Source organism: Antrostomus carolinensis, unplaced genomic scaffold (genome assembly GCF_000700745.2).
Source record: "Antrostomus carolinensis isolate BGI_N321 unplaced genomic scaffold, ASM70074v2 scaffold910, whole genome shotgun sequence".
Lineage (NCBI taxonomy): Eukaryota > Metazoa > Chordata > Aves > Caprimulgiformes > Caprimulgidae > Antrostomus > Antrostomus carolinensis.
The window spans coordinates 1-22,205 of NW_010287526.1; the positions used below are offsets into that span (position 1 = coordinate 1).

Below are 22,205 nucleotides of genomic sequence, written 5' to 3' on the forward strand. Positions count from 1 at the left end.
GGGGGACATTAAAAAGACCATTGCCAGCAGGTTGAGGGAGGTTCACCACCCCCTCTACTCTGCCCTGGTGAGGCCACATCTGGAACACTGTGTCCAGTTCTGGGATCCTCAGTTCAAGAAAGACAGGGATCTTTTGGAGAGAGTCTAACGGAGGGCCACAAAGATGATGAGGGGCCTGGAGCATGTCCTGTATGAGGAAAGGCTGAGAGAGCTGGGACTCTTCAGCCTGGAGAAGAGAAGACTGAGAGGGGGTCTTGTCAATGTCTATAAATATCTGAAGTGTGGGGGTCAAATGGATTGGGCCAGGCTCTTTTCAGTAGTACCCAGCGACAGGACAAGGGGCAAAAACTGGAACATGAAAAGTTCCAGACAAACTTAAGGGAAAACTTCCTCACTGTGAGGGTGACAGAGCACTGGAATAAGCTGCCCAAATTGGTTGTGGAGTTTCCATCTCTGGAGATGTTAGAAACCCACCCAGACGCTTTCCTGTGCAATCTGTTATAGGGAACTTGCTTTGGCAGGGGGCTTGGACTAGATGATCTCCTGAGGTCCCTTCCAACTCCTACGATTCTGTGATTCTGTGATCTCCCTGCCCCTTCTTGGATGGTGGAAAGGTGCCAGTGACTGCTCCTCAGGGGGAATAGCATGGGTTCAATGTAGATTGTGAATGATATGTCTCCCTGATGGCAATCCTGGTGACAAGTCACCTTGGTAGATATCAGGTATTTGTTCTGCTTTAGCAGAAAGAAAATTCTCTTTGGCATCTCAGTGTTACAGGACAACAGCCTTTAAAGCCCCAGAGCTCCTACTAAAGTTAGGGAGAGCAGCTAAGCCCTTGACTGGCTTTCTAAGCCCCAGTCGTTCAAATTAATCCATTCAAACACATCCCTATGTGATGTTTGCAGCCATAAGTCACAATACAATTAATGGAGACAGTACGAAGGAGGAGGGAGGGGGGCAAGGTCACCGGGACCCCAGCATGCATGACCCCATTCCACCAAGCACCACCATTATATAAGCAATGAACAATAACAAAATGAGCCTAAGAAGATGATAATTCAAGGGAGGTTATGTGGAAGTAGAATAAAACCAGTGACTCTTCTGTTCAAGAGGGCAAAAAGGACCTACCCATTCTTCAAAACATTAACGAAGGGTAAGTGAGAAGGACAGGTGAAAGATTTGTTAGGACTGTCACTGCCATGGCCCTACATTAATGAGAATGGAACAGTTAAGTATCCTGATAGGATACAGCCTGCGCAGAGATAAAAAAGCTTCCCTGGCCACAGGGGCTCTGGCCTCCCTGCAGCAGGAACATGCAGGCAGGGCGGACTCACAGTGCGCTCAACAAACCATTGGAAACAAAGGTGGGATTTGGCATCAGCAGCTAAAAAGGAACGGCAGAGATTTGTATTTAGAGAACTTCCTGTATCAGTCTCCCATGTGTAAAAACATGCTCACACTTCCACTGCTGTTAAAAGCTACAGGGAAAAACATTCTTGAATACATTCATAAGGAACGTCTCCTGCTAATTAAGCTTAATTTGCAATTTCTATCTTTCTCCCCAACGGTATGTTCAGCTAACTCTTTTCTTATCTTTAACTTAGCCTCCTTCCTCCATAAACACCTCCAAAAAGCAGGATTTGGGGCCAGCTGATCCTACACATGTAGGACAAGCACTGCCCTGTGAGTGACATGTCTCTCCTCTGCCACCCTTCCCACTGTTCTTTCTCGCCCGCTTGGCCTCACACCTGGAGGGTGTCTGGCTGGAGAACCAGGTTTTTATTTAATGGGAAGAAAAAGAGAGCAATTACCGGCAGGTCCAGCAGGTGACAGCCCTAGGGTGTGTGGACTGGGAGGACAGTGCCTGATAACAGGACACCCTGTGGGTGTAGGGGGCCAAGCAGAGGCAGCGACCCAGCCCACTGCTGCGCCCATCAGATGCTCAAAGGTGTCCATGCTGCAAGTCCCTGCGCCAAAGCACAGCTGCTGCCCCCAGCCCCGGGACTGGAAAGCTGCCCGAAGGGTGGCTGCGTTCATATGGTTCTCGCTTGAGCTGATGTCCCTCATGCCTTGCTCAGGGTGCAGCTGGCTGACGCAAGAAGCCCAGTGGAGCTATCGACAGCCGCTTTGGAGGTTTGCACCCTCCTCCGGCTGCTTGCTCTGTCCTTGGCCCAAGGTTATCAGCTCCCAAGCAAACAGGGTTTGCTGCTGCTACAGCATGAGTCCAGTGCACTTGCTTCCACCTTTGGTAGGAGGTGGTTTTGTGGCTAGATTAGAAGCCAGGCTGATGGTGGGGGACAGAAGGGGGCCATGGAGATGACTCCTGGCCAAGGGAGAGCAGTACTGGGGATGTATTGGTGAAGCAATTATTTCCACCAGGCTCTGCACTGAACTGGGGAAACTAAAGTCAGGACGGGCAAGCTGCTGTTCTGCGATGGGGAGAGGGGAAGGGGGCCAGAGGCACCATCTCACAGAGCAGGAGCAAGGGCTGTCCCCTCTCTATTGACCAGCAGGTCAGACTGCAGCAGAGATAGGAAGAAATTGGAAGAGACAAAATAAAGTGGAAGATTGAGAAAAAGGTAGCGCAAAGCAAAAAGAAAATAAAAAAATTGAAGCACAAAGCACATATCTTAATTGAAAGCTATAAGCTAGGGTCTTTGGAAAATTATTTCGTGTCTTCTGAAATCAATATGTTCCCATTTAGTTTATATGCATTAGGCTAGGGAAGATATCTGTAATGTAAGTTTTATCTTTCTCTGAGAAATAGCCACTGATAAAAATGCTGGGATATGAAATCTTAATGGGTAAGAGGGCAATATTAAGGTCATGCCAAAATAAAAGTTCAAAATCCTTGAAGAAAATGGATCAGAAATTCCCCTGGTAGAAATATATCCTTATGAGTCAGCACCTGAAATCCGGTTTCTGCTCTAGAAAACAGAACAGCTTGGTGCACGCGTCTGTCAGGCAGCCGCATTTCGCTTCAAACTAGAAAGCATACAGGCAGTTACAGTTTTTTATACAAATAAAGCCTCAAATCAGATGGCACCAAACAAGAAATACATATCTCCATCCTGCACGTAGGTTTCTATTCTAGTCATGTGGAGCAAGAGCAGAAAGTTAAATGGGGACAGGGACATTTTTTTTCGCAGTGTGGCGTGCAGTTTTTGGAAAGCACGGTGGGGAATTTTTTGCCGAGGATGACCTATTTGGAACAATACCAGCAACTTTGGAAATGCCACTCTGGAGTTCAATCAGGCAAGCAACTAAGGCAAACTTGTGCAGGCAGGAGAAGGGAAAGTAATAAAAGAGTATTTCATTTCTGACACTAATGGCCGTGCAGCAATCTGTTTGTTAGGGAATGGGCGAGGTGGAAATCTGCTCCTCTTCATCCCTTGAAAAACGGTTTCCCTAGACTGACTGACTGACTGAGGTACATTAGTGACTATGCTGACTGCATATCTTTCCTTTTTTTTTTTTCTTTTTTTTTTTTTTTGAGAGAGAGGGAGAGAGAGTCTTGGGTTCTGTGGTGCTGGAGAGGAATATAAAATGGTAGCTGGAGAGGGAGGTGGGTGGAAGTGTCCTCAGCCACTCCAAAGCCGGTGACAGAGGACCTCTCACCGCAGCGAGGGGCCACAGTGGGTGCAGGCACTCAATTATGTGGTGCTGCTGCCTTTCCTCAAAATTTTGCAGAGAAGGGTGAGAGGGCAGATTTGGCAGATTATGACTTCTGGCACAGAATTTGTTTGATGTAAGCCAGCAGATAAGGTAGCAAGCTTGTTATTTAGCTAATAGGTAGAGTCTTAGCACACAGTATTAGTGAGCACAAACAAACCCTTCTCTGAACCTGTCAGTATTTGCAAACTTACCCAGAGTCCAGGATCACTGCTAACAAGTGAAGGGCAGTAACAAAAGCAACTAACACAATTTCACTCTTCATAGGTCTTCATCCAGCTATTTCAAGTCAGCTGCGAGATGCACGTGAAGCAAAATTTACCCCACAATGTTAAAAATAGTCCTTTCAGTTAAAAGCTTGTCTTGATCAATGGAGAAATATTTATATTTTATTTTACACAGCTAAAGTAACATTTATACAACAATTAAAGCTTACCATTGCTGTAAGACCGAAAATTTCCTACAAATTTTATGTATTCATATGTTGGAAATTCCTTTGGGTTCAAACTTCCTCTCAGAAGATGACAATAAAACTCTAGTTCATTGTCAGCTGGATTGTTAAAAGAAGAAGAAGAAGACATAAATATACTATTCAAGCTAAACACAACCAATGGTGTCTTCCAACCCCAATCTTGCAACTGGCAGCACGAGAGCAGCTTGTTACCACTCGGAGTCCTACACACCAATGTGCTATACATTGCAGGATCAGGGCCTCTGCAAGGAAGCACCTCACAGGAATGCGGGTTGTTCAGCGCTGTGCACAGCTCTGCCTGCAGCTCAAGGGACAGCCTTCGGGACTAATTCACCCTTCTCATATACCACCTCCATCTCAGGAACTACACTGCCATAGCAGCAGTGGAGCAAAGGAGAGAACTGGATCCTTCATTTACAGCTTTTTTTCTATTTAGGCTTTTCACGATTCACAGCTGTTCTACATCTTGTGTTGGAAAACTATGCCTAATTACCTCAAAATATCTATTAAATTAACGTTGGCATATTAGCTATCAGCTGCAGGTTTTTTATATACAGTAGATTAAGCAGCTGTATGTCTTACATTATTGTGTGTTTCCTGGTTTCCTACATCTTACCTCCTAGAGTGAATAAGGATGAGGCAAGTAAAAGCATTTCTAAGAAAAATAAATTCAATTTGAAAAAGCATTACAATGATTTTACAGATACTTTTCAACTATAATGCAAACCAAAGGTATGTGACATTAGCATATCTCTGAACAGCATCTTATTTGAACAAGCTGAAATATCAATTAAGATGTGATTTGTCTCAGGTGAACTCTCAGTTTCCATTGGCTAACCTATTTTCCTTTGCTGTCTCAAAAGATATGATAGTTAATAATTAACATAACTGCAAGTAGTCTTAGCCTAGTAAAATAAAGGCAATGAGTTTCATTTAAAAATAGAACCAAAGGGTCGTTCCAGGTGGCAAGACCTTTTTAAACCTAAGTTTTATATTGCACATCACGTAAAAAACTCTTTCTGAGAGAAAATTTTTATCATGCCTGTACTTTTTCATTTACTGGGGAAGATAAAATAAAACTTACTTTTTAGGTAATCTGGTGAGGCAGAATCCGTCATAAGCATACAAGAAGATAACATCTTATAAATTTCTGAATGTTCTTGTTCTGGGAGGAAATTTAACAAATTCTGATCCAAGACATCACACTGCAAAGAAAAAGGACTTTTGAGAAAAACAGAAATAACACAACGAGCAATGCCTGCAGAGATGCACAGCAATGTGGATATGAAGCCTGTGGCAGTCGAGAGGAGCTTCTCCACTGATTTTCAGGGGCTCCTGACAAAGCCTAAAACAGGGGGGAAACTGCTGGGCAAACCAAGCATCTGCTTCTCCATGGGCTGGTTCTCAGCTTAATTCTCAGCACTCAGCAACGCTCCTCTAATGTTTCTCAGAGATCATCAGATGCACTGGGTATGTCCATAAAATTAAAGGATGAGACCTGGGAGTGAGTTGGAAAATGAGTGCCTGGGTCCCCATACTGCTCGCCAATTCCATGCACAGGCCTGCTGTGGGTCACTGGAGATTGCTCTTTCCTTGTCAAACCCCAACTAGCAGGAGCAGTGGGGCTGGGAGTCACTCTGGGCCACTGGCCCGGAGAGCTGGGTTAGTCCTGGATCCAGCCAGCCCCGCCTTGGGGGGACCCCCTCAGCTCCTGGAAAGTGTCCTCAGGGCAGCAGCCATTGCTCCCCACTTCCTGCACCCCAGCAGGTGGGAGCAGGGGGCAGGGCACTCCCCAGTCTGGACACTGCTTTGTAGTAGCAGTAGTTAGTCCCCAGGAAGGGGAACCTCGCAGTGTCAGCAGCACAAGCCCTGGGGCCAGCCATGGTCTGAATGCCCGGGTGTCTCCAGCCCCACGGTCAGCTGGCATGAACCTGAAATCCATCCGGAATCTGGGTACTGAGATTTGTGAATGGAAAGAGGAGATGGATTTGTGCAAAAGGCCATGACTGGCCCAGGCTGGAGAAGACAAGAGTCTGTCACAGGATTGCCAAGAGGAAGATCTCAGTGTTCAGCGTGGTGACTAACCTAACTCTAGAAAAGACGTATCTGAAAGGAAGTCCTGAGATAAAGCGACCCTGTAATGGCATTGACTTACATCGATCCCACTTGAGACTGCCTCGGGCTGAGCTGGCACACTGACACAGCTTCGTGTGTCATCAGAGCAGCTGCTATCAGGCGGTATAGTCGAGTTGGAAATGTGTTTGCCCTGTATGAGACTGGCAAGTTATTAATCATCATCATTTATTTATGTATTTACGTAAGCTTGCGCTTTGGTTTCCCTCTGCTTTCTACCCATGCCTGCTGTTCTGTGTGGAATTCCTGTTTAGAGCAGTGAAATGCATTGAGAATACTTTGAAAATGAGAGTGCTGCTCTTTATACACTCATACTGATGTGATATTACTTTAGATTATTCAATTATAAGTATTACATGCGCTCATTACTTGAATATTCCTTTTGTGACAAATACTTGAAAATTGTTTTTGTGACTTTAGTATATACCTTATTAATATCTATATTTACACAAAATATAGTACATTGTTCACGTAATTTTGGGCATATAAAGAAAGAGCACTTGGTGGGAAACTGCCATGGTGAGTCCTGTTCAAGGCTTATGGTACAATCTCAGAAAAATAATTTTCCTTCTCATTCTTTTTCTACCTGTAAATGGTAGATAATGATACTTATCCACTAGTTTCACATAAGTCTCATGGGGGTTAATTAATCTCCCATCCACTCAGCAGCAGCTGCAGGAGGACTAGATGTGAGCTGTCACCGCTCCTCAAACACACTATTGCTTTTTCAGTGACCTGAGGACGTACCACTTTTTGTCTCCATGTTGTGACCACGCTCCGATTCAAAGACCATTATCAGTTCTGCAGTGTCATTTCTGTTCCAGGTGACAGCTGCAGAGGCCTGCCACTACCCCTGTGGTAGGAGTTGCAAGACTTTTGTTCCACACACCCCTCAGAGCAAACTCCTGCCCTGACCATGAGCTATTCATTAATTTGCAAGTCCTGGCATTTATATTTCTTGCTACCACCATATCCAGAATTTAATGTTTGGTTTGCATCTTTGCCATTAGGAAACACCAATTTAAAAAAAAAATAGTTTGAAAAAAATGATAAGGTATCTACTTCTTACTGTGTTTCACAACTCTTACCTTCTGCAGAGGCTAGGCACACCTGTAAAGTGACACACAGAACAGAATTTCTGGATCTTGCACGTATCAAGACTCCAACAATGTTCTTGACTTGATATGTCAACCAAGAATATAGTGACAAATCAAATAGAGAGAAGGAAGCAAATATTGCGTGGTCTCACTGGAGCTGTAGGAAGTGCCAGGGAAGCTATTCAGACAGTGGTGCAGCGAGTGCTGTACCAAACCCAAGGAGTAGGCATCTGGTGCCATGGCAAAAAGGTGACTGGAGAGATGGACAGAATTCGATCATCACAGACAAAAATGCATCAGTTGGAGGGGAACCATTTGCAGCTTTGTCTAGTCTCATTTTTCTGCAGTGGGCAGTTCTGCCCTGCTGGCAGACACAGCCACAAAACATCACTGAATGAGACAAGCAAAGCAGATAGAAGATAAATGACAGTGACTGTGGGTAGAGTGGTTAGATAAACTATGTTAATGCATATTTATGCTGCTAAGCTTGGAATCTACTCTACACCTTGGAAATCTGTGGATCCAGCTAACAAAAACTTCTGAGTATTTACCTCTGATAACTATGTCAGGCCAAGAAACAACAGCTTTGCAAACGTGGATGATGGTCCACTCTAAATACAATACACCAAGTTCTGTAACCATTTGATGCATAGCTAAAATATCTGTGCAGTTTCAACAAAACAACTGTACTCCAAAATGGAGCTCCTTCCTCACTGTTTCATTGCTTTTTGGAGAGGGAGTGAAGAGGAAATGTGTTGAGTTATTCCTAATGCTGCAGGGAAAAAAAAGCAGGGGAACTGAGCAAACATGGTCACTACAGGAGTGGGAAGGTGGAGGTCTGCAAATGAGACAGGCTTCTTTCCCATCAACCCCAAAATTAGATATAGCTCTGCTCTTGTGCGCTGAAATTTGCTATATCAACCTGTATATCCTGCACTGATGCCCACTGCTACCCTGTAACAGCAACACAGCCTGCATAACTTTTGTACACTATAAGGTGCTGTGTCCTGGGTTTTTCCACCCCGACGTTAAACTTAAGCACCCCACACTGCAGAGCCGCTGCCTGAGCTTCACTGGGGAGCCCCTGGGGAGAAAGAGCCTCCTCAGGAGAAGCTCAGCCCTGCCAAGGACCTCCTGCCTTTGCACAGCCACCTCCCCACCAACTCTCATGGACCATCATGTAAGCAGACACCGAGTGCAGACCTCTCAGCTAAGGGAGTAAAGCTGGGTGAGATGGACACCACTCTTCCAGTCCATGAGCAGGTGCAGCACCTTCTGCCTGAGCCTGTGGACAGAGAAAGCTGCATCTCCTCCTGTAGGCTGGAAATAGTCAAACTGCTGCCTGTGTTTAACTGTTTCACTCAGCAAAGCAGGCAAGAGGGACAGGGAGGACACTTCTCCAGAGACTGCTTCGTCTGGGGGTCATAGTGTACCACCTGACTGGCAAAAGCTATCATTTGTGACCAGATTTCCAGGAGTTCACTTCAGCTGTAGTCAGTCTTACCATGTGAGCTACCTCTCTGTATCAACCGACCCTATGAGCAGCCTCCAAATCTTGTAATAACATACTATTTAGAATTGCAACAGAGGAAATCTGTGTTTGAAAATGCTTCGTGGAACTTAGACAAGTTGTATTAAAGAGAACTGGATATATTTGTTCTCAGCACCAGTCTTTCATGATTTTAATGAAAGAAAATACATCAGATTTCTTGACAGGGGCCCTCAGAGAGCCCTGCTCCACGTTCTGCCCAATTTCACTTCCCTTTCAGTGCTCAAAGCAAAAGATTTGCAGAGTATTTTTTTCCCTGCAGTCACAGAGAAGAAAGAATTTTTATTTTGGCCCTCAAACAGTGACTGCGTTTAGCTTACAAACAGATCCTGGAGGTAAATAAAAGAAGCCATACAGATTTTCCAGATAGTACCCTGAGCAGTTTTAAAACTTAAACATATGGAAAAGGCAGCATGGGACTAAAATGCCCAGTGTGCACCTAACTGCACACTCAGGGGGGCCCCTGTCTGTGGCTGTAGCGATCTGCCAACCTCGAGCAGGCAGAAGCCTTTATTGCTTGCTCAGTTGCAGTCTCTGGGATGCTCTCAGTCACTCCACGTGCATGGGCTGGTGGGACAGCTATTAACCATTACCACTCTGTCAGCTCTGAGAAGGTCTATGGGGACTCCTGCTCCACTTCCAGCCCTGGCAGGCTCATCCCTGGCTTGGGCTGCTATGTGCTGCTTCTGTGTGAATAAAAAGCAATGGTCATCCTTCCCCTTGTCTCGGGCAAAGATTATCACACAAGGCATGACTTTGGGAGGGAAAACCAATTTAATCTCTGATGGTCCAACTCAGGAATTATCAACCTGAATCCATCCATGGTCAACCAGGGCTTAAGGTTTTGGGCACAGGGTCTGAAATGTGTCTTCCTGAAGAGCAGTACTTTCCTGCAGCAGGTCTACCATCTCCATTAAGAATCAGTATTTGGAAGGGATAGCAATACAAACCCCAGACCATGAAAGACAAAAATACCATGGAGATCAGTAAGTGTATGAACACCCAACAGGCTGCATGCCTTTGAAGTAAAGGCAAAAACAAAGGCAAACATCAGAAAATAGTAAACTACTGGTTTTCTCAACTGTTGAGGATTAAAGAAAACTGAAACAGATTCAGTTCAATCTGTTGTTGCATAGCAATATTCTTGCATTTACCAGGAGCTGCCGCCTTTCATCAAGTTCCTTTCGTCTCAGAAGAAAATAATTTTTGTTCATATTACAGCAAGGTAGTGTGCGTGAAATACATTTGTCTGGGTGGAAAACATAACACGTATTTGGTGAAAAAGTAAATGAGAGAAAAAGAATTGTAATTTTCCTAAGAACATGGTGGCGGGGAGGAGGGTACAATAATGATTTGGAAGCTGCTTTTTTTTCTCCTGGGCATGTATTTATTTGAGACCAAGCTACTAAAAATGAACGTGAGGATTAATCCTTAATTATTGTGCCATTTCTCCTAGAGCAGCCTTAGCAACAGGAGCAGGGTTCGGAGCAGTCCCTCTCCCCTGCTCCTCCAGCCCAAGCCAGCGCACGCAGAAGTGTCTCCCATAGCAATACCAAGCAGTCTGCAGATAAAACAAGCCCTGTGTGCCGGACCGAGAGCCGAGCATCAGCTCCACCAGCAGCTCCCAGCAACGGGGTGCACTCTCCTTGAGAAAGCACAACTGAGCTGTGGAGGCAGCTCGGTCACAGCCACCAACTAACTCCCCCTCCTCTGAATCCAATGGGGGTTTTGTTCTTTACCTCCCTGGTAAAGGCCCTTAACATGCTCTTCACCAGGCTGCAAGCAGCACTGGTGATATCCCTGCTAGCTTAGAAATCAGAGATGGAAAAGATCAGCCAGGTCACCCTGTCCCTCCCCTGTCCAGTGTATCATCGCAGAGCTTTTTCCATTCATGCTGAAGTGCCTCATAGCAACAAAAAACTGAAGGGTATGAATCAGACGAAGAGAGAATGGAGCTGATCAACAGCAGTGACCAGCATAACGCAGGGACAAAAGCCCTCACTGCATTTCCAGGAAAACATCACCCCTCCACCACCCTTTTAGATCCCTTTCTAAAAAAGCAGGGCCCGATCCTGCGATGTGCAGCAGAAAAGCCAGTGCCAGAATCACTCACCGGTAAATGTCCGAGAAGAGGTGTGATGCTGTCAGACACGTAGATGATGCTCCCACCTGTGGTTACTGCTATAATGAAGCCATCTAATGCCTAAGGAAAACAGACAAGTGGAGAGTGCTCTCATAGGAATGAGGGGTGTAAACAGGGTGGCTCATCACATGTTGATCAAACCAGTTTGACTTCAGCACCATATTGTTATCAAGTTGTAGGAACATTATCTCAAGTTGCAGAACAGTAATTCTCTGATTTTACAGTCTGATTTAACTTCTACGACACTCTTTGTAGTCTAGTAAAACCTACTATTGAAGCAACAAAGGGCTCACAGGAACATTTCATGTCTCAGTTTTTAAATTAATCACACATTTTAATAATGCAAAATGACTAAGACCGGATCCCTTGGAAGTTATTAAAATGAACATTTGAGCTCTGTGTAAATATCAAAGGACGATGAAAGGATGCGGTCCTATCTCAAAATGGTACTTCTCTGCAAACCCCATAAATCTCAGTTTGTATTAATGTAACGTTGTATATTACTGGGCTTTCATGTAAGTAAAAGCAATGAAAATGATCAAATAATCCTTAGCTTGAGTTTTAATTGAGTGATTTATTTTAAAGGTCATGGTATTAGATTACTCATTCCAAGAGAAATTCACCCTTCTGCAGAGTTTTTTCCTCACTTTGGCCCCACCTTGCAGCAAGCCCCTTCGCTCCTAGGACTGAAGGGGAATGTCAGCCCCACCCCTATCCTTGCACAGGAGCAATTTCACCTTCAAAATTAGTTTCTTGTTTAGTCTGAGCTGCAAAGTTTTGAGCTAAATCTTGTTCAAAGTTAAATCTAGGTAAATTTCCAGATCTAAAGCAACACTTCAGCTACTCTGAGCAGAACCCTTCCAAAAATTGAGTCAACAGTAGGTGCTCAGAGACTATATTAAAACCTTCCTGTTGTAATAGAGGAGTCAGTGGTGAAGCTCCCAATGCCTCCAAGTGGAGCAGGTCTTGGTCCTTCCTGCCAGTTCACTGCTGATCTGGAGTCAGCGTTGCCTGCAGTACTTGAGCCGTACAGGCACTGCAAGCATGGCTGCATCAGAGCACAGTTCAACTATACTCCAGAGGCAATACCTGCCCAAGAGACAGGTGTACTGCAAATAGCCTGATCACGGTGACATGGCACTACAAAACCTTAGTGCAAACCCAGGCATGCCAGCCTGGCCATTGATCCTGTGAGCCAAAGCACATCCTTCCCCTCCGCTGGCTTCAATAAGGGAAAGAATTCTGAGAACACTGGAAAATGCTAATTTTTTTTTTTTTTTTTTTAAAAAAAAGGAAAACACAAAGCCTTGAATAAAGACATAAACATATGTTCCTTTTTCTAGAGAATGCTGAGCACCCACAACTATTTAAGTCAATGGGAATCTGCTGGTGCTACAGTCCTTTGAAAAGCAGGTCAATAACTTATACCCCAATAGAAGAGCGTGTGTTTAGTATCTATGAAAACCCTCCAGCTGCTATAGTTAGTTTGATTTTGTTAATCTAAGTGCAGAGAATATGTTTTTCTTTAGTGTAGTACATTCAAGCTGTTTTCTGAAAAAGCTTGATAGCTGTTAACCCGTAGAAGAGAGCAGTGGTTTTACAAGGCAGCTGGATTGTGCATGTTACTATGGTGAAGGTTGTTGTTTTGTTTTGTTTTTTAAATCAAGTCTTTATTTCATATCCAATGCAAATTATACAAAGTGACTCACATAAAAATTTTGTGGTAAAATCAAGTTAATGTATGCATACATAATTCTATTTTTATTTACTTGCAACTGGTCCTTCCAACGTTAAGATGGCATATCTCTCTTCAAAGATTTCACTACTGCAAGAGTCCTAGACAGACAAACAGAGCCTAATACCCACTCCTATGTACTGTGATGACAGCCTCTACAATGGGGTAAGAAAAGGCCATTTTCAGGAAAGCTGATGTATTACCACAGTCAATTATGCTCTGATTCTTTTGAATCAGTGCTTGAAAAAACCCTTCCCATCTTTTAATAACAGGATGGGAAAAACTTCAAGCAGTCTTGTCCAAATATTAATAAAATAAGATTAGTAGAAAGGCAAAAAAGCAGAGAATGATGAACAGCTGGCTCAACGGGGCATCCCAATACCCAGTGTTACCTTGAAGGGCATGGAAAATCACAGTAGCAAGGAGGTGATTTATAAGCTGGGAAACTAAAAGCAATTGTTTTAATCCAAAATGGTGAGACATACAAGTGGAATCAACAAAGGCCCAGCCACTCAAGATAACTGCCAATTTATTGCTATCCGAGGGAAATATTTCAGTGCAGAATGAAGGAGTTATGTATGTCAAGTTCCCATGCACCGAGATGGGAATCGGGGGTTGTGGCTGCAACGTGAGCAAAGTGCCTCTTCACACTGAACCAGGGGAGTCTCATCACAACGAACTGCAACGGCCAAGGGACCACCAGCCCCTGGGAGCCAGCATGCACTGTGGCTTCGTGCCACCCCTTGGTGGGTCAGGCTGCTCCCCCAGCATCCCTCCCTGCCCGTGGCCAGAGCCTGCATCATGCCCTGTGTTCATGTCATTTATGGGAGGAGGAGAAGCTTCTTCTCAAAGGGCACCACGGGGCTATGCAACCTCCACATGTTTAGTAGGGGAGAAGGTCCTTGCTAAAGAAGGTTCTAACTGTTACTGAGAGAGAAAAATACATTTTAGCAGCTCATTTGCATTTCATCTCAACCCGACAAAAATGCCATTGAGTCACCTCCCTTCAAATCCCAGCTAGCATTAAAAGCACCTATGGTATAATTTAAAGGTAATTTTAAAACTATCATTGCAAAATAACCCTGCTCCCTGTTAGAATAAAAAGTGTTGGATAAGGGCCTTGAAAATCATTAGAGTGAAAGTATTAACTGTATCAGACTAAGAGGAGCTGTCAGGTTTCACCTGCTTGTACAGCACCTAGCACAAGAGGGACGTGACACTGTTGCTTTTTAGGTGCTAGTCTTGCATAAATATTAGGTAATAATAACATCTTCTAAGAGCAGGAGAAAAACTGCCATGTGCCCTTTTCCTCACCCCTGTTTGTAAAAATAAAATGTAACCTGTGATTTTAATCTCCTGAATTGCATTTCTTGGGAGTCCCTGTGCAGCTTTGCAGGCTGTGGCAGCACAGTGCAACGGCACTGTTGAGAGTGAAAAGCAACATGTGGGCACCGTAATCCCTTGTCCCAGCAACAGCTCTGCTTGGGGGTCAAATACAGGAGTACCTGAAACCTCCTCTTTTGAAATCGCAGATGATGTTATTCTAGACACATGGGCATTTCCATGACTGCTAGGCAAAATTAGGAGAGGTAAATATGCACGTTCACCTCCAACATCAGCTGGGTGAATTCTTCGTTGCTGAGAAATGAAGGGTTCCAGTCCTGCCGAATTTCAGAAATCTCCGTCTGTGCTGAGACTTCTAGACAAACAAAACATTTCAATTTTTTAAACTCAGAGAAACTTGTATCTTGGAAGACTATATATAACTTGCTATGAAAAGACAGAAATCATCTTTATATTAAGACATTATAGTTTTTAACCATGGGTTTTGCATACAAAGACAGTAACAACTATCTAAACTGGGCCAGATCCTGAAATGTTCTCCTCATTATTTACTCAGCTCAACTTGAACTGACTTCAATGGGAGCCTGTATTCACATAGCCATTGACCTCAAGCAGCATTACTTGGCTATTGATCAAAAGATAAAACCACTTTGCCTGAAATTAAAATCAAGGATTAGCACGTGTCAAATTGGTATTTACAATTTACAGCTTCAAAATTAGGATGCCAGAGAGCTAGGTTTCAGCCTACAGCTTCTGTGCTAAATGGGAAGCAGCAAGAAAATTCCTTTGGAGGAGCCCCGAAGGGCTGTGACCCCAAAGAGCAGAGCTATCGCTCTGTTCTCCAAAATGTCAGTGAAACATGAGCACTGGCAGCAGCCTCACGCCGGTGCTGCTGACCCCGCTCTCTCCCATGCCTACTGCCAGCCCCATGGTGCGGGGCAGCCCAGGAGAGGGAATGGAGCACCAGTGTCTCATCCCAGATCCTGTCCAGAGGGGAGGATCTCTTGTGATGTCAGCCCAGGAGACACCAGGGGGGTTTTGCCCCGCTGCTGCCCCCAGACCTGGCCCTGCACCAGCCTGAGGATGTTCGCTCCCCAAGGGCTTCCTGTGGAGGGGTGCAGGTGCACTAAGGTAACAAGTCACAGCTTCACACTGAAAGGGGGGAGCAGCTGGATGTACCATGGTGAGATGTTTCCTTTGAAAAACAGCCACTCACATTAGGTCCCTGAGTCAGACAGGGTTATGGGGGACAGATCTTATAATTTAGAGAGACTTGAGCTGGTTTTGTTCGCTGCTTGCTCTCCTTGTCTAAGAGTGCTCCCTCATTCAGCTCCAATAGTGAGGGGATGCTGAGTGCAGCCCTTTTGGTGCAGTCTGCACCGAAATTAATCCTAATTTATCCTATTGATTAACACTTCCAGAGCATGTAATACCCAATGCTCCCTATTTGGAGCACATAGGCAAACTGGCTGGGAAAATGCAAAAGGCTGCATGATATTACAGACAGTAAATGTATACCAGTGCTTGTGCATATGGTTGCCTAGAAAGAAATCAAAGGCTCCGTTCAGGCTCTACTAGTGAAGATGCCGCCGTCTGCTCCTAGCAGCTCGTTCCACTCGCTCTCTGCACTGCTGGGGGCTGTCGCTGACAGCACGGCAGCTCTCTACAGCCCCCATGGTCTTACAGGGAGGCTTCAAACACAGAGTAAGGAAAAGGAGAGATCAGCCCCCACCAGATTTTTATTATACATTCTCAGAATAGAGGATACTTTCAGCAGATCCATAGCTTGGAAAAGCTGATATACGTGAAACAGGGACTGTCAGAAGAATTACTTGAGCTTTGGGAGATTCTGTGGATTATCAAGGAGACTGTTTATGAAGCAAAAAATCTGAAAATTGACCTCCTCCTCTGTTATAACTAAAATCTTGGTTTAGCCTACTAAATGAAAGGGAAATACGATTGAATAAACCAGATCCAAAGTACACTGAAGATAATCAACATTTTAAAATGCTGATTCTTTGAATTATATTGTGTGACTACTAATCTAGTTTAAAAATAGATAACATTTGCTTTTTTTAGCACGTGCACAAAAACCGGTCACAGTTTGACCCAGTTGCTGTGGAAGGATTTGTGACTGTTAGCTTTCTTTTGCCTAGTTATTCTTCCAAAAATGAAGTGCCTTTTGGAGTAAATTATTTGGGCTATCAGCTACACTTGCCTACACTTATTCAAATCTTGTGTGATTGTTCTTTGCTTGACTTTATAATTGAGCATATTCACATCCTCCTTTACTCTGCCTTGGGCAGCTAAAAAAAAAAAAAGATACGTTATTACTGTCATTTTTTAATAGGTGCATACAATTATTAAACTTTGAGATGTCCTAGTCATGCCCTCCTGTATGAAATCATCTTGTCTGTGGCAAAAAATTCATTTAAGGAGAAACTGCACTCTAACAACAGAACCACTATAATTATTTCCTCAAGAAGTTTGACATTTGTGATTCCATTATGTTGGGAGTCATGATATAAGAATTTTTACAGTCTTTTCTATTTCACTCAGAGCTCTCCAGGGAGCGAGGACGAGAGTTGCTGGATGAGCGAAGGCGAGCCCGGTGATGCAGTGTATCAGCTCAAGAGAACTCTTTCTGCTTTGTGGGACCAGGGACATTCCTCATGGTCACCCTGTGAAGTCTCTTCCTCGCAGGGGCAAAGCAAGAGAGCCCCGTTTTAAACTGGTGCCCTAATTTATATGGAAGAAGCGTTTCAATTGTCTGCTGCTGGAAGATGTTCACGTGCCAGGGAGCCCACAGTGCACGTTCATCTTATTGAGTGGAAACTAGACCAACCAGACTAGATCAGCAGGGTCAGAAATCTCCTCTGCCCTCTGTGAGGGTACATTTCTAAGGGACTTAACTGTCACTGCTGTGTGCATTTAAAAAAATAAACTCCTGGCTTTCTGAGGCTGAACTCTCCTATTGCTACTGCATGCTGTGCAAATATGATGTAGCTTCTGCTTGTGCAAACCGGGTGAAGCACATCAGCCATCTGTGGATGCAATTTGCTGAAGCCGACTTCAAAAATTGGGGTCTTTTCTGGTCTGAGTTTTCTGCTCGCTGTGGAAAATTGAGTCCTACACAGTCCACTGAGGAGCAGGGGGGCTGAACAGATTGCTTCCCTGCATTTTTCTGCAGAGAAGCTGGGGTGAATGCTTTGTTCTTCTGCTCAGAATACTGCAAATTTCAAGGAAGGGAATCTTCCCTCTGGCCCCAAATCTCTCTTGTTCAAAGCATCCCTCTTCTTCACATGTGCTGCAGGGCACTGCTGCCCTCCTTCCCTCACTTCCTGCCATTCGTCCCTTTCTCTAGCAGATTGAGAGTCATCCTCAACTAAAGAGCAGCCAAGAAGATGGTTCTGGGCAGCACAGTGCCTGCAAATGATCTTTTTTGGTGAGACAAAAAAACCCCAAAACCACCTTATGTTGGCACTTTTAGGCCCTTAGAGCCATTCTGATAACACTGAAGCAACCAGGATATTGTAATAGCTGTCTGGCGAGTGCATGAAAAGCTGAAGTAAATCTTACCATTGTGTTTCTGCAGAAAGCCAATGACTTTTTCCAGCACAGTAGTTTTGTCCATTTTGCGAGTGTTGCCTGGAAGCATGGAGCTGAGCTCTTTGATGAGAACATTGAACTGATCGCGCCTCTTCTTCTCAGACTTGTTACGTGAAGCCCTGTAGAGAGGTTAAAAAAAAAAAAAAAAAAAAAGCAAGCTGAGCAGACCAAGAAGAAAAATCATCATGTACTGCTCTTGCAGTACGTACACACATAGAAATTAGCTTGCTCCGTGCCTCAGTATGTGAAGATTGACACTGGCCTCCAGCAAAGCTGCAGAGAAAAGTAGGAAGCAACTGTTGCTACCTCCTGATGTTGTCTTTGGGTCCCCTTTAGAGGCCAGTGGGGAGATGGAGGCTCTGCTCACCCCCCTGTGCTGCTTCTAGGCACTCAGGTCAAGCCTATCAGGTCGGCATTAAGCCTGTAGGTGAAGGAGCTCTGTCCATCTCCTAGGCACGTGCTGGATCTTGAAAGTTCATGCAGCCTCTGAGGAGGCACTCAGACCGAAAAGAAACAGGAATATTGCGACAACAGTAAAATCATCCATAAAGGAGAAGAGTGGGGACTGGTAAAACTATGGGACATACCCGTCTGTACAGTCTTACACCTAAAAGGTGTAAAATGGGGACTCTGAAGGTTTCTTTGCCAGTCTTGTCTGTTTAGCTTGCAGACTCCTCAGAGAGAGCCTGCTTCTGCCGCTATGTTTGAAGAGCTTATAGGAAGAAAGGACCTGATTTTGTTTGGGGTATTTTGGCACCATCAAAATACTGTCATTAAGGCTGTTGATAACCTTTTCAGCCTGTGCACTTTAGTTTTTTTTTTTTTTTAAATTATAGGTCAACCTATACACAAGCAAGTGTTTTCTGAATGGTTCCCATGAACAGGACAATCATTCTACTTGGAGGATATCACCTGGACTTCTGTAGCCATGTGAAAGCAGAAATAAATACAACCCAGAAGGTGTGTCTGTTCTTCTGAGAGTCCTCCAGCATGCAAGATTTGCCTTGTTAATTACATAAAGGTCTAAAAATCTGGTTTCGTGTAGACAGGAAAGGAAAGCCAAGGGGCCGGTTCTCACCCTGAGTTTCTCAGTCCCAGCTAACTCTGCTGCACCTCATAAGCAGCTCCGGATGCACACTGCTGAAAATCAGAGCAAAATTTAGCCCAGCATCTACATCCCCCCAAGGACCAGGATGGCAATAAACATTTTCAGCAGAGCAATCACTGCAGAGGCTTCTGGATGTTACTACTGACAGAGGGGTAATTTTTGTTTGTCTTGCTCTCAGCCCTGAACACACTTGGAGATACACTGGATAGAAGCCAACACTTGATTATTTTACAGCTTTGAACACAAGAGATTGGGTGGATACTGCCTGACTGATTTCAGCCTGTTCTTATTACAGTGCAAAAGGCTGTCAGAACAAGATGTGAAAAGCTCCAGCCTTATCCTATTTCTGTACAGTTCAAGGGGACGTTAAGAACATCGACATTTTACTTCCTCATAATTCAATCCTCAGTTCATTCTAGGCTCAAAGGGTCTTGATCTCCCTGAAAATAAAATAAAACACCAAGCATCTATAGGGAAAGTGTTGCTTTTCTTTCTTTCTTCACAGAAATATAAAGTATCTATTTTTAACACTTGACATTTTATTCACAAAGGAAATATAAAAACTCCTCTAGTGGAAACAACTCTACCAAGATCTAAATCAATGACCACAGTAAAATCTTAAAAAGGAAAAGAATGAGAAAAAACCCCCACAATTAGGTCATCTAAACTATCCCTGCACAGTTGTAAATGCTTTGTTCAGTCCTGTTGTAAATGTCTTAAATAATGCAGTTTTCATCACTTCCCTTGGAAGATTATTCCCTAGCCTGCTTACTTCACTGCTAGGGCATATCATTCACAGTAAACCAAAACAGTCTCTGCCTTAATTCCATACTTTTCGTCCCAGTTTTCTTCCTTCCTCACTACTCAAAAAAAAATATGGCATATCCAAGGGGTAGGAGACACAATATGAATAAAATCTGGATTTTAGTGAATAAAGCTAAAGGCAATGCAGGACAGCTTGAATTCAGAATGATCAAAATCACCCATTTAAAATGTGTTCTAAATAGTAATTTTAATTCTCTTATATATTTGCTGCTTATTATCTTAAAGAGAGACTGATACTTGCTGACTAGTAGCCATTACATCTTGCTGATTTACAATGAAATGTGGCTTTACACTAAATTTCACATTTCTTTTTTGCTGTCCAGTGAAATACACTATATATGCATCAAAGCAAATAACCATACCACATAGCTTCATTCGGATTCTTAAATTTACTTTTTATTAGAGTGGAAAATGGCAGGTGATTGTTCTTCTTTATTAAGCACTTACTTGTGGTTCACTTCAAGCTGGTTTTGTCTGCAATTTGGAATTCAATTGAATTGCAAAAAAATTACTTCAAAATAATTTACTATTAAAGCAAGTTAAAAGAAAAGTGAATAGAGAAAAAAGTGCACAAAGCATGCTTTCTGTTTAAGATTTAAAAAAAAATCTATAAAACAAAGTAAGCCTTGTCTAGCATTAAAGAATTGAAAATAAAATTATGGTTTCTGATCTCCAGAAGACCAGTAGACCTCAAAGAGGTCTTTGATGCTCCCAAGTGTGGTGCCATCATATCCACATTTTAGTCCTCAGGTCTTTGGAGTAAAGTAGTGCCTTAGGGAGTCAGAGGATCCTGAATGGAGATCAAAATAACCAGTATGCTGAAGGAAGAGCTATGCATCTTGGCTGAATACTAAACACTTGGCCCAGGGGTGGGAGTGCAGGTGCTTCTCCTGAGGAGAGGACGGGCCCTCTTCTCAGCATGGGCAGAATGTCCAAGTAATATAAGCTGCATGCGCCTAATAAATTGCAGCAGATAGTAAATGGTGTGCATGTGTGTGCTAGTCACACTTCTAATTTGAGAAACTCAGTTCCTGGCTTAGGTCCATCCCCAAAGAGTTAGATGCAGAATCTTCCAGTCTCACCTATTTTTTACACAGAAAAGGAAAGAAGAGAACAATTTTATTGGCTTCTACACCCCCTCTCATGTCTCTCAGCACTGAGGGACATGGTCCTTAAACCAAACAGAAGAAAACAAAGAAAGTGTTCCCCCTGCAGCAAGGGACAGATGACAGTCCTCAGTTTTCAACACACAGCAGCTAAATGTTCAGCCAGTGACTTGTCCCAAGTTTGACTCTCTTTAAAGCTTTGGAAGACAAGCTATAGCTTTTACATGCATCTGAATGGTTTTAGTATAATGTAGTAACTTTAGACCTTCATCAAGCCTCTCATGATTTGAAAATTAGATTTATTTCTAAGAAGCAAAATGTACTTAAATTACAATTTAAAGAAGCAATTTCCTTTTTTAATTTTCAAAGTTATAATTTTTCATCCACCTCAATAGAGGCCTGCCCCAGGGTATGACAAAAATTCCTTCCAGGAACAAACAGCATGAAAACTATACCAGATGGTGATGACAATTGCTGATACTGAGGATATGTGTTATCCTATTTTTGTCCTATATAGAATTACAGAATCATAGAATGGTTTGGGTTGGAAGGGACCTTAAAGTTCATCTAGTTCCAACCCCCCTGCCATCAGCAGGGACACCTTCCACTAGACCAGGTTGCTCAAAGCCTCATCCAACCTGACCTTAAACACTTCCAGGGAGGGGGCATCCACAGCTTCTCTGGGCAACCTGTTCCAGTGTCTCACCACCCTCACAGTGAAGAACTTCCTAATGTCTAATCTAAACCTGCCCTCTTTCAGCTTAAAGCCATCACCCCTTGTTCTGTCACTCCCTGCCCTTGTAAAAAGTCCTTCCCCAGTTTCCTGTAGCCCCTTCAGGTACTGGAAAGCCACTATAAGGTCTCCCCGGAGCCTTCTCTTCTCCAGGCTGAACATCCCCAACTCTCTCAGCCTGTCCTCATAGGAGAGGTGCTCCAGCCCTCGGATCATCCTCGTGGCCTCCTCTGGACTCACTTCAGTAGATCCATATGCATTCATTTAATGTGTTGTTTGGTTTTTCGTTTGTTTGGGTTTTTTTTAAGAAAACCCAACAAACCAACAACCCAATTACCACACAAATATCTTGAAGAGAATCAGGCTCTAAGCCTGTGAAGCAGCAATGCAAGGTGGGCTCCCTTCCCTTGCTCCCCCATCCCTTGGTCCTGGGTCTCCAGGAGGTGACACCTCCTGCTCTGCTCCCCCCTCTCCCAAGGGCCATCTCTCTGTGATGCAGTGTGGTGGCAAATCCACCAAACCCACCTCCTCCCCTGGCCCCAGGTGCCTGCCTGGTTGACAGAGGGTAGGGCAGAGCGACACGCAGAGCTGTGCCCCACGTTGGCCCTCTCCTGCCCGTGAAGCCCCCCATGAAGAGCGGCAGCAGGGCGGCTCTGGGGGCTGGCGGGTGCCTGGCCTC

General features: G+C 44.1%; 1 protein-coding gene across 1 annotated transcript; it reads right to left on the reverse strand.

Annotated features, from left to right (window-relative positions):
* Positions 1-4,108: 4,108 nt before the first annotated feature.
* On the reverse strand, positions 4,109-17,873 carry LOC104521140 (neuronal PAS domain-containing protein 2; the record flags this gene model as incomplete). Its single annotated transcript, XM_029083749.1, has 5 exons — positions 4,109-4,222; positions 5,229-5,349; positions 11,037-11,126; positions 14,409-14,500; positions 17,725-17,873. Coding segments are annotated over 5 exons (566 nt in total), but the record flags the coding sequence as incomplete, so codon positions are not given.
* Positions 17,874-22,205: the final 4,332 nt, after the last annotated feature.